This window comes from Felis catus, chromosome F1, assembly GCF_018350175.1.
Source record: "Felis catus isolate Fca126 chromosome F1, F.catus_Fca126_mat1.0, whole genome shotgun sequence".
Lineage (NCBI taxonomy): Eukaryota > Metazoa > Chordata > Mammalia > Carnivora > Felidae > Felis > Felis catus.
The window spans coordinates 30,441,860-30,454,609 of NC_058384.1; the positions used below are offsets into that span (position 1 = coordinate 30,441,860).

The 12,750-nt window shown below is 49.7% G+C and overlaps 1 protein-coding gene across 6 annotated transcripts in view; it reads right to left on the reverse strand.

Moving 5' to 3' along the window:
- Window positions 1-12,750, reverse strand: part of VASH2 (vasohibin 2) — a 50,958-nt gene that overhangs the window by 37,056 nt on the left and 1,152 nt on the right. For all 6 annotated transcript variants that reach the window (XM_045049279.1, XM_019821833.3, XM_003999299.6 and 3 more), the window contains exon 2: window positions 3,958-4,046. In XM_045049279.1, coding sequence (XP_044905214.1) covers window positions 3,958-4,046 — 89 coding nt within the window. The remainder of the gene's footprint in view (window positions 1-3,957; window positions 4,047-12,750) is intronic.

The window sequence follows — 12,750 nt, forward strand, 5'->3', positions numbered from 1 at the left end:
GTGCATGAGATTAGATGTGTGACCCTACAGTGGTACAGGCAGTGGCAGAAGGTGGCACCAAGCACCTAAATGCCCTGCACACCCTCTCTGAGGAGGGTGAGGATTCCCCTCCCAGCACAGGCATGCCTGACCACTCAGACACAAGCACAGGTAAGAGCTACCAGACAGGGGGAAGGGGGAGGAGGAGCTCATTATAGGCAGGTTCTGGGATCCACCTCTGGAGACTCCAATTTCAGGTTAACGGTTTTATTTATTTATTTATTTTAATGTTTACTTTTGAGGCAGACAGAGACAGAGTGAGAGCAGGGGAGGGCCAGAGAGAGAGAGGGAGACACAGAATCTGAGGCAGGCTCCAGGCTCTGAGCTGTCAGTACAGAGCCTGATGTGGGGCTTGAACTCATGAACTGTGAGATCATGACCTGATTAACCTGACTGAGCCACCCAGGCACCCCCAGGCTATGATCTTAACCCTAGATGTCATTTCCAAGTCACCCTGCTTGGGACTGTTCTGTTGGGAGGTTCCAGGGTGAGAGCCAGAAAGATGATTTTAACAAGCTCACCAAGCTGGAAATTATCAGCATGAGCCATAAGAACAGCCAATAACAGTACAGGCTTGCCCAGCTATTGAAAACTGCAATATAAAAACCCTTAGAGGTAAAAGAGAAAAACGAGGCGCTAAGCTCCCAACTTCAGCTCAGGTCATGATCTCACGGGTTCAGGAGTTTGAGCCCCCCATCAGGCTCTCTGCCATAAGTGCAGAGCCTGTTTTGGATACTCTGTCTCCTCCTCTCTCTGCCCCTCCCCCACGTGCACAAGCTTGTGCACTCTCTCTCAAAAATAAACAAACATAAAATTTTTTTTTTAAATAGTGAGATTCCTGGTGTAGTTAAAGTAGAATTCAGTGAGCAAAAAATCTATTTATATGCCTAGCTTTCTTTCTTTTCACAGATCTAATCTATACATCTAGCATGTAAAGTGAGACAAATCCATAATAAAATAATAAAAAATTGCCTGGCCTTCCTTGCTCAGTTCCTTACAGCTATGAGCTCCAGAAAGTGAGCTTGGAGAAGACAGCCTCTTGTAAACATCACCTTCAGAGGGAGAGACTTACTGAGCCTGAGCTGATCCTCAGAAGGTCTCTCCCCATGCAGAGAGCTTAGGGGGCACCTGTCTTTCCAGAACCCCATGCAAGATCCACTTATGGCTAGCATTCTGAAGCTGTCAGAATCTGTCCTCTCCTATCCCCAAATGAGCCCGTCTATAGTCAGGGCTGGCCTGGTGCCCAATCATGTGTTCCTGTGTCCAGGACAAAGCAGTAAGAAGTCCCAAGGAACTAAATACAAGCATTGTATTGTCCTTTGCTGTACTGCCCTTCATAGAAACGATGGGTTGTTTTTGTTTTTGTTTTTTTACAGACTGAGAACTTGTGGCAACCCTGCGTCAGGCAAGTCTGTTGGCACCATTTTTCCAACAGCATTTGCTCACTTTGTGTCTTTGTGTTACACCTCGGTAATTTTCACAGCATTTCAAACTTTTTCATTATGATTATATTTTGTTATGGTGACCTGTAATCAATCAGTGATTATGCCTCAACTGAAAGCTCAGATGATGGTCAGTACTTCTTAACAATAAAGGCTTTTTATTTTATTTCTTTAAAGTTTATTTATTCCGAGAGAGAGAGAGAGAGCACAATCAGGGGAGAAACAGAAAGAGAGAGAGAGAGAATCCCAAGCTGGTTCTGCACTGTCAGCACACAGCACGATGCAGGGCTTGAACTCACGAACCATGAGATCATGGACCTGAGCCGAAATCAAGAGTCAGACACTTAACCGACTGAGCCACCCAGGAGCCCCTAAAACCTTTTAATTAAGGTATGTAGATTGTTATTTTAGGCAGGTTACTGCACACGTAATATACTGACTATAGGGTGGTGTAAACAGAAGTTTTATATGCACTGGGGAAACAAAAAATTCACTTGATTCGCTTTACTGCCACATTCGCTCTTTTGCAGTGGTCTGGAACCGAAACCGCAAAGATCTTCGAGATCTGCCTGTGAAAGTGTGGTCAGAAGAGAAACCACAGAGGCCACACTCTGCCTTCTTTGTGTGGTGGCTCCAAGGGCCAGGTGACCTGGAGCGCAGGATCCCGGCAGCTTGTTGGGTGCTCTCCCTATTCCCGCCCTCTCTGCAGTCAGCGATCAGGTCAGTGACCAGCATCACGGGTCAGAGAAGAGAATGAAAAAGCAGATCCTTCAAGGCAACAGTGAAACCGTGGCTGAGAACGTGCTGCAAGGGCTTACGGGGAGACAGAGCCTACGATATGTAAGGCACATGCAAATTTGCCCCTATCAGGGCATTCCCAGCCAGGATCATTCTCTTTCATCTCTGGCTGGATGATCCTTGTGAAGACGGCTTCTTAGATACAAGTGGGGAGCCAGGGGCCCCTGCATGGCTGAGTCAGTTAAGCGTCAGACTTCGGCTCAGGTCAGGGTCTCACGGTTCATGAGTCTGAGCCCTGTATCGGGCTCTCTGCTGTCAGCACAGAGATCCTCTGTGCTTTGGATCCCCAACCCACTCCCCCTCTCAAAAATAAACTTAAAAAAAAAAAAGAAATGGGGAGCCATTCTAATTTCTGTCACCTTCTGAAATGTTCTGTGAAGAGCCGGTCACCTCCAGGAAGGCTTAGCTCTTTGGGTCCAGGTCTACTCTGGTAGGGGTTTATGCTCTGGACCACATGGAGCTCCCCAGGGGCCCCAGTTTGGGGATCAGCACCAATACCAGATAGCCTTCTCAGGGGTGTCCACCTCCCCTTCTCCTACTGCTTCAGGATTCCACCGGGAAGATGTCACGCAGGGGAGTTCCTCATCTGTGACACAGGACCCGAGAAGCTAATGAAGTAATCTGCCTGCCCAAATGAGCAGCAATTGGTGTTACTCCCCTCTGGTATGTTCTTCCCTTCAGAGAAGACACAAAAACCCACAGCCCCGATTCTTACCGATAGCCCAGAGAGGAAGGGCCTCTTCCGAGGCACGTGGAACACGTGTGCAGTGTCCCAATGAAATACTTTCTGCTGAATTCTGTCTTTAGGGAGGAAGGACAGAGGTCATCAAAGAATTGACCTCCTGGACAATGTGCTAGGGGCTAAGGGGTCTGAGGCCGGCTTAGCTCTGAGATGCTCACTGACTCGAGCAAACGGTGTGTCCCTCCCACAGACAACTCTGTCAGCCAGCTCCCATCTGATTCCTGTCCCTGAAAAAACAGCAGGAGCCAGTGGACCACCCACCTCTGCCCCCTTGTTCTTACGATGCTGGTACGGCGCACAGGACGGATCTAATCTTGGTTACGAACAACCCGAGCACACTGGCGGAGAGAAGGACGCAAGTCCAGCTGGTCTGAATCCAGCCTGGACCCACTGGGCTCCTCAGCACCTTTTCAAACTCACCCTCATCCCAGAGCCCCACGTATTCCTGTAGGAGGAGGCAAGGCCACCAGTCTGCCAAAGGCAGTGCCAAGTGGGCCTCTTCCAGATTATGAGTGGTCAAGATGAAGACAAAAAAGTGAAAAGGAAAGCAAAACAGCAGAAAGAAGCCCAGGAGGGAAGAGGGAGGAAGACAGACAGTAGAGGAAGACAGAAGGAAGGAAACAAAGATGACCGAGGAGGGGAGGTGGTGAGACAGGAGGGGAAGGAAAGAAGAGGGGATCCAGGGGGCCACCGCTGCCTCACTGCACCTTGCTGTCCTGGCCCGCACCTGCCTAAAGGGGGAAGGGTCTGACCACTGCAATTACACCCTCTATTACAGTGCTTTCTAGACACTCACGCTGGGACATCCCTTCGTGCCCGGCCTCACCAATCTTAGAGAGCATGTGCTGACCGACTGGGGACAGACCCGCCACCAGACTGGAGCTCACCATGCCCGTTCCCTGGCCGGGTCTGCCCAGTCCCTGGTTGGAAGGATACTGTAGTGTCTTCATGTAGTTCTGGATTGCCTGGAGCCAGTCTGGGATGGTCATCGACAGCCTGTAGTTTGGAACCTGGGGCACTGAAGGCTGCAAAGAAGTACAGAGAGAACTTTTTATCAAGGAGATGCTCTGGGGCCCAATTTCTGAGGGCAGGCACAGGACTGAAGGCACCAGAGAGCTGCTCCTGACAGCAGATGGCCACCTGCACAGGGCCCCCCAGACCAGCCGGTCCTTTGCCAAAGTTTTCCTTGTATGTTCCCTCCATACACACCTGCCCTGGGTCACTGTGGCTCTCTAGGGCCCTCAGCCTGCTTTCCCATGGAAGCCTCAGTGTCTCCTTGAAGCCAAGGACTATGTCCTATAGTGTCCCCCACTGAGCCTGGCCCAGGATGTTCACAGAAGTGCTCCGTTAACCCTCAGAGTTTTACTGCAGGGACTGCATGTTTTCCTGCATGGCTGGTATGACCCATTATGCTCAAGGGGACCACTGAACACAAGATGAATGGTACCCTGAAAAAATGCAACATGGCGCTCCGACGCGCCGTTTCTCCTCAACACCACGCCCATCGCGGCCCTTCTCTGAGTCTGGCCCACGTGGATTAGTAAAGATTCCCCTCATGCCCTGACTCTTCCCAGTTCAGTGCAGCCCCTGTGACCCGTAAGCCACCTTACCCTTTCACCCCTGACAGCTGCCAGTCTCCCTTTCCTAGTCTTGGTCAACACTCACCAGGGTCTACAACCGAGGGCACACAGTTCTAAGCTCTGTTGGGAGGAGAAAGGAGCAACAGCAAGCAAGGACAGGAAAGGGAGAGGTAAGTGACTCTTTACAGGAATTTAGAGCTAAGACACCAACTCTGAGACACCAGGCGGCTCTGAGCAACCCTGCCAACGAGGCCCAGAGCAAGAAAGGGCAGGGGCTTCCAATCCAGCCACTCCTGGGAGGCAAGGGATGATGCAGTGCGTGCTTTATTCCCCATTTCTTAGGCTCTTAAGCTTGGCCTCAGGCTCCGGTGAGCAGTGCCACCACCAGGAGGGAAAGAGGAGACTCCTCCAGGCGTAAGCCACTTAGGGAGGAGCAGAAGGGGCCCCAGGGCGGATTAGTTCATCCTCAAGAAAACAGGGAAAGGGAGGCCCTGGGGATTTAGTGCTTAGCTGATGGAAGGTGGAGCCGCCGGTGGAGAAACTTCTTGGGGACAGCGTCGGGCAGCCTGGCCGGGCACCAGAGCCAGACGCCGCTGAAGGATGTTCCCCCCCTCTCCCCGGCGCGGTGCTCCAGGCTCAGACCCCACAGGGATGCTGCCCCTGGGCCTGCGGCGGGTGGGGGGGGGGGGGGGGCCGGCTCTGCCATACTTCTCTACGGTCCACACCTTTGGCTGCATTGACTTAAAACGCTACTTGACATTCTTTTCCTCTCAGTGCCTCTCTTCTCTCTTGGCTTTGCAACTGACTTCCTACTCACAGCAACTGCCCCTTCAGCAAAAAGGAAACTAGTCCCACGCCCTACTTCACAGCCAAGGTGCTGAGAGTGTGTGCGCCCCTGGGAGGGAATGTAGGAGGTGCGGGCGCATGCTTGCACAGCTGTTCTGCAAACTGCATTTTGTTTACAACGTATCAACTCAAGCCACATTCCTGTCTCGGAGAGTAATTTTTCCAAGCAAAGTGCTCCAATTTGACCATTTGCTTACATGACCCTCCCACATGCACACACACACGCGCGCACACACACACACACACAGAGTCAAAATATGGAATGTATCCTTGTATTTCTGCCCTTACAAACGCTAGAGTCAAGCTTGTCGTTTTTTGCAGTGACACCTACGGATCGACCCATACCTGGAATTCTGTGTAAGACTGTGCCAGAGATTTCACAGGGAAGTGAGGAGAGAAGGGGAGATGTGAACATTTCTTTAGCACCTGCTACGTTCCAAGCTCTAGGCCAAGTACAAGGTGGTGGCAGGGGAGCACAGAGACAGAGGAAGGAGGGAAGTTATCCAGCATGAAGGCACAAGCATGTTTCTATACAGAAAAGTGCTATTTGTACCTACTTAATAGAAAAGATGGTAAGTGTGGGGAAATGTCCCAAAGAATCACCAGCCACCTAAGGGATCCTTGGAGGGGTGTCTGTTGGCCGGACCCCCGCCATAGCCAGAGGGACTTGGTTCAGAGGTAGCCAGAGGGGCCAACCACCAAATTATTTCAACTCCCCCAAGCCCAGCAGAACCCACGAGAGCCAGATGGTGGGGTGGGACCAGGTGGCAGCTGGTCCTCAGAATAGCAGCCCGGTGGCGCCCAAGGGCTTTTAAAAACAGCTGCCTGGTTACCTCAGCCCTGGCCGAAAGAGTGCAGGAGTGGCGGCCACATTCCCCAAGCCCCAGCTGGGGATCAGGGCTGTGGTGGGGAGAGAAGCCGAGACAGCTGAGGGGATGATGTCATCAGGCTACAACTCACCCTGCTGTCTGGGACGGCTGGCTGGGGCTCGGGCTGGGGGGCCAGCTCCCAGCCAGCATCTCAGGCCACCGATGCCCCCACAGGATGAGGAGTATAAGCCAGGTGGGCTCCTTGGTGGGTAATTAGGAGACAGGCACAAGGCCCCAGTCCCTGCTCTGCCACCTAACTGTGGACCCTGGTCAAGCTGCATGACCTCTCTAAGCCTGTTTCTTTCCTGATAAAATTGGAGAGTGTCACCTACTTCAAACCTTCTGGGCTGACTGTGAGGATTATATGCCCCAATGTATAAAGCAGGCAACTTCGGGCTGGAGCCTGGGTGGCTGAGTCAGTGAAGTATCCGACTTCAGCTCAGGTCATGGGCTCATGGTTCCTGAGTTCCAGCCCTCCATCGGGCTCTGTGCTGACAGTGTGGAGCCTGCTTGGGATTCTCTCTCTCTGCCTTTCCCCACTTGCGTTCTCTCTCTTTCTCTCTCTCAAAATAAATAAATAAATTTCAACTAAAAAGCAGGCAACTTGGAGATTGGCATTTGGTGCTCTTGAAGGCTAGGTGATTATTATTTTTTTTATTATAGATTTTAAAAATGTTAATGTTTTATTTTTGAGAGAAAGAGAGAGAGTGCAAGCAGGGAAAGGGCAGAGAGAGAAAGAGAGAGAAAGATACAGAGTCCAAAGCAGGCTCCAGCCTCTAAGCTGTCTGCACAGAGCCCCACGCGGGGCTTGAACCCACAAACCGTGAGATCATGACCTGAGCCAAAGTCGGACGCTTACCTGACCAAACTACCCAGGCGCCCCAGAAGGCTATGTGATTGTTCATCAACAATGTGTTTTCAGGATCTAGACTGGGGAAGCCTGGATAGTCCTCACCTTCTGAAACTGGAAAACAGAATCAGCAGGGCCTGGGTCTCTGCACACTCAGAACATCGTGAAGATGCCTTCTCACCCTGATGAAAGAGGAGAAAACATCCACTTCCCCCTGGGACACGTCCTGACCATAACTTATCATCCTTAATTCATGAATAGTTCATACAAAGTGATAAGAAAACTCTTCAGGGGCTCCTGGCTGGCTTAGTCAGTAGAGCATGGGACTCTTGATCTCGGGGTTGTGAGTTCGAGCCCCATGCTGGGCGTAGAGACTACTTAAATTATAAAAAATAAAAAATAAAACTGTTCAGGCCTTCGTGGAAAAAAAACGGCCCCCAAAGGTAGAAGTAGCCCAGATGTCCACTAACAGGTGAATGGACAAAAAGTGGTATAGGAGCACCTGCTGGCTGGGTCAGTAGAATGCACAACACTTGATCTTGGGGGTCATGAGCTTGAACCCCACATTGGGTGTGGAGTTTACTTTTTAAAATGTAGTATAGGGGCGCCTGGGTGGTTTAGTTGGTTACACATCCGACTCTTGATTTCGGCTCAGGTCATGATCTCACAGTTTGTGAGTTCAAGCCCCAAGTCGGACTCTGTGCTGATGGCACCCAGTTTGCTTAAGATTCTCTCTCTCCCTTTCTCTCTGCCCCTCCCCCACTCATGCAGACACACACTCTCTCTCTTTCTGTTTCTCTCTCAAAAAAAAACAAAACAAAACATGTAAAATGTAGTATATACATAAAATGGAGTATTATTTGGCCTTAAAAAATGACATTTTGACACAAGCTGTAACATGGATGAACCTTGAAGACATTATGCTAAGTGAAATAAGTCAGGCACAAAAGAAGAAATACTGTGTGATATACCTCTTCTACAGTTGTCCCCCTTTATCCTCAGGGCATACGTTCTGAGAACCCCAAGAGATGCCTAAAACTGCAGAGAGTACCAAACCCTATATATATTCTACGTTTTTTCCTACACATACATACCGATGATAAAGTTTAATTTATAAGTTGGGCACAGTAAGGAGATTAACAACACCAATCAACAATAAAATAGAACAAGTATAACAATATACTGCAATAAAAATTATGTGAATATCATCTCTCTCCAACTCTCTGTGTACTCACCCTTCTCGAGATATGAGATGATACAGTGCCTACATAATGAAATGAAATGGGGTGAATGACGTAGGCATTGCCATGTAGCATTAGGCTACTATTGACCTTATGATCGTAGGTCAGAAAGAGGATCATCTGCTTGCAGATCTCGGGTAACCATGGGCGACTGAAACCATAGAAAGGGAAACAGTGGATGGGAGGGGGGGACAACTGTATGAGGTTCTTACAGTAATCAAATTCATACACAGAGAAAGGAACAGGGTGATTGCCTGGGACTGATGGGAGGAAGGAACAAGGAGTTAGCATTTAATGGGTACAAAGTTTCAGCTGGGAGGAAGTAGTTCCCGAGGGGGAATGTGGTATTGTTGCACAACTGTGTGAATGTACTTAATGCATAGAACTGTACACTCAAAAATGGTTAAAATGGTAAATTATACGTTATGTATATTTACCACAATTTCTTTAACAGCCATGAAAAGACAATGCACAAAAGAAATGCAAATAGTGAATCAATTTTTGGAAAAAATTTCCAAGCTCACTAATAATTCAAAGAATGCAAAGCAAAGCCACTGCTAAATGTCACTTTTCACCTCCAGTTAGCAGAGATCTTCTGAAATGCGGACACTCAATGCTGATGGGATGCTCTTATAAAGTGCGTTGGGAACATACATTTGTACAACCTTTTTATAAAATGTCCATGGCATGCTCCCTTTTCTTCCCCCCTCCCTGACGGATCCTGAGAGTCCCTCCTCACGGTATTTTCCAGCCCTATTTCACCTGAAACCCTGGCCTAGATTTTCCATGGCCCTTCCCCTCAAGGTTCCTGTCTCCTGCCTCCTGCAACTGGCCCTTCAAGCCGCTGCCCAGCTGATGAAGGTGGAATCCAGAGGGAAGAGAGCAAAACCAGCCTCTCCACACAGGTGCTGTGCCTGTGGTCTGGGGTTGGGGGTCCTGGGAGGTGGGGGACAGGGTAGTAGTGGCATAGATGGGGAGACAGGTGTTCTAGAACAATGAAACAAACCACAGGCAAGGCTTTTGGGGTCAGGCTCTCTGTCATCCCATTCTTGGCAAACATAATTACCTGTCCAAAGAATGCAAGAAGAAGTGATGTGAAGGGACACAGGTGTGTAACTGGCATCCCCACACACATGCGAAGGGGGAAAAGGAGCCAAGGAGGCAGCCAGAACGCTTAGCATCAGTAATCTTTAACAAGAAATAACAAGAAGAAAGCAAAGCCTTTTGCTGCTCCTGTTCTGGAAAATATAAGTGCCTGTGCAGGTACCAGGCAGAAGAATCTTCTCTGGCAACTTGGAGAAGCATAGAACATCACTCATGAGCCCCGGATGGACCCCAGGCCCCTGCATCCGGGAGAGCCAGGAACCTGTTGATGGTGGCCTGGTATGGAAGTCCAAGGGTCTCAACCTTGGGCCAAGCAGGAAAGACAGACTACAGTTCTGAATCCAGGACAGAGGAGGAAGTGAGCTGCCCGAGCGAGCTAGTAGGGGGGCAGGCGGGGGGGGGGGGGGGGCCTGACTGCATGCTCTCACCTCATAGTCTCACACTTCTTCACTCAGGCAAAGCTGAGTCCTATAAAAGTGAATTATTTCCCAATTTAGAAACAACATGAGAACGAGGCACAAAACCCTGGGGTCTATAAGAAACCACTGTTGTTTCCTGTCGAATGCATCCTGGTTGCCCCTTGGAGAGTCCAGCTCCAGCCAGTCAAGAAAGGAGGAGCTGTTTCCTAGCACACTGTGCTATTTTTTCTAGGCCAGCCACTCTCTCCACCTCTCCCTTTCCTTCCTCTATCATCCTCCAAGTGACCCTGCTACTTTCTCGTACTTTCCCTGAAAACCCTGGCCGTCACCTAGTCAGCTGCTGACTTGGACCCAGCAACCACCAGAGGAGAGGCCTGCAGTCACATATTGAAAAGGAGGATTGCAGGGGAGGTGAGCCCCCCCAGGTGGGGGCACCTGGACCTGTGAGCAGAACTTCCCACGGCTGCCAACAAAATGTCTCGCGAAGAAGGGTCATTCAGTCCTCCTCTTAAGCCTTTGGCACCTTCCCCTGTCCTTTTCTTTTGCTTCTTGGTCCATATTCTTTCTTTTTTTAATTTTTTAAAAATGTTTTGATTTATTTTTGAGAGAGAGAGAGAGAGAGAGCACAAGCAGGGGAAGGGCAGAGACAGACAGACAGACAGACAGAACCTGAAGCAGGCTCCAGGCTCTGAGCTGTCAGCACAGAGCCTGAGGCGGGGCTTGAACTCATGAACCACGAGATCATGACCTGAGCCAAAGATGGCTGCTTAACCAACTGAGCCACCCAGGCACTCCTTCTTAGTCCATATTCAATTGCCAAAAAAGGTTAGTCTCTCTGAAACTTTCCAACCCTTCTACCAGCCCCCTCCACTCCTCTTCTGTCCAAAGTCCTCAGCAAGACACTGGTTAAAGGAGAAAAGGGCCCAAAGGACCCAAAGGAAAAAGTCTGCCAAGCTGAGTGCAAGAACAACCTTGTACCAGACAGGAGTGGCCCCCGGAAACAGATGTTTGGAAGCCAGCCGTTCCCATCTTAGGACCTAGGTAGGGGTAAGGGTTTGGGAAACGTCAGGACCTGGGAGAGGAGGCATGTCACGATGGAGTTCGGGTGGAGAACCAGCTATTACGATGCAACGTAAGAGAGAGAAATGTTAGGTTTTTAATTTAGGTTCAAAACGCCAAGGCCGATCCATGTTTGGCCCCAGGTTTTCCTGGCTTGGAAGGGGTTCTCCTGCGACTCTGGGTTACTGTGAAAGTACAATATGGTGTGGCTGCTATGTAAAAACAGGGTCTTGTTTTCTTTTGCTCTTTTTAAGAATACAACATTTAGCCACAGGTATAGGTCTCAGGGACTAGTAATCTGTGCTCTAAACTGCTCAGACAACATTTAGAATACTGTATTTCAGGGAGCCTGGGCAGCTCAGTCGGTTAAGCGTCCAACTCTTGATTTCAGTTCAGGTCATGATCTCACGGTTCCAGGGATCGAGCCCCACATTGGGCTCTGTGCTGACAGCGTGGAGCTTGCTTGGGATTCTCTCTTGCTCTCTCGCTCTCTCTCTCTCTCTGCTCTTCCCCTGTCTCTCTCAAAAATAAATAAACATTAAAAAAAAAAGAATATTGTGTTTCATATGTATTTATTTTAGAGGACTGTCTGGTGACAAACTAGCAAGTGTCCTGGAAAGAAGATGAGGAAAGTGTTTTGAACTGCAACTGTGACACCTAAGAAACAATGAAAGGAGCTACCTGTGGACAAAGAACTAAAGGAAGATGCCGAATGACCAAATGTCACAGTTCTGAGGACCTGTTCCAGGGCACCTCTGTTGTCACACAGATCATTGGAGACCTGGAGATACCTGGGTCACATCGGCAGGGATTAAAGAGTTGGAAAGAAGTTCACATCAAATCTGGTCTACTCCCATTTCATAGATGAGAAAACTAAGGCCAGAGATTCTCAACGAGTGACCGAGGCCAAAAACCAGAGGTAACACAACCAGGACTAGAATTCAGTGCCTTCATTTTTACTCCAAGTCCCTTCCTTACTCCAGGAACGCCATGTCGTAACATCATCGCAAAGGAAGTCGACGTGGGTTACCCTGACTCAAAGGGCAAAACAAGAATCAATGGTGATGAGGTGTGAGGGTGAAGAAGGCGAATTTCTGTTCCACCTAAGAGTTTCCCAGCCACCAAAACCCAAATCTGGCCAGGCTGGGACAGCTCTGTAAGGTGATGAGTCCCCCCAGCCCCAGGACATCTTGCAACAGAAGAAAGAGGGGAGCCTGGTCTCCACCAAAACAAACGTTCCTGATTCCCATAGAGAAAAGGGGTCCCCACACACAAGACCAGGAGGGACGATGAAGCCACAGTTAGAAGCAGGGCTGGTGATAACGAGGCTGAATTAGAACGGCAGCATGGGACAGCAGGAACAGGCCTCTGTCCCCTGTGGCCACCTCTCTTCCAGGTTTAAAGGGCTCCCGGCTCCTCCATAAGTAAAGCAAGGCTCGCTCAAGTAAGGGCAAAATCTGAAGTCAGAACTGCCAGCCAAGACCAATCTTGTTCTTGTGCTCAAGGAGAGCTCAGCAAGGGTAATTACAGCTGACACTGAAGCAGGAAAGATTCTCGTTGGGCATAATGAAGATCTCCTTGACCTACTGGTAATAAAACACTAACTGACTGCAGCAGGAAGCTTAAGGGCTCTGTCACTTCCCCCAAGGGCACACACAGCTTTCCGGCCTGCAGGGCTCAGATGCTCAGATCACCAGATGCTCCAGGTTGGGGCCTCAGCCAGATGGCCTTTCAGGTCTCAGGTCTGGCATTCCTAGACCA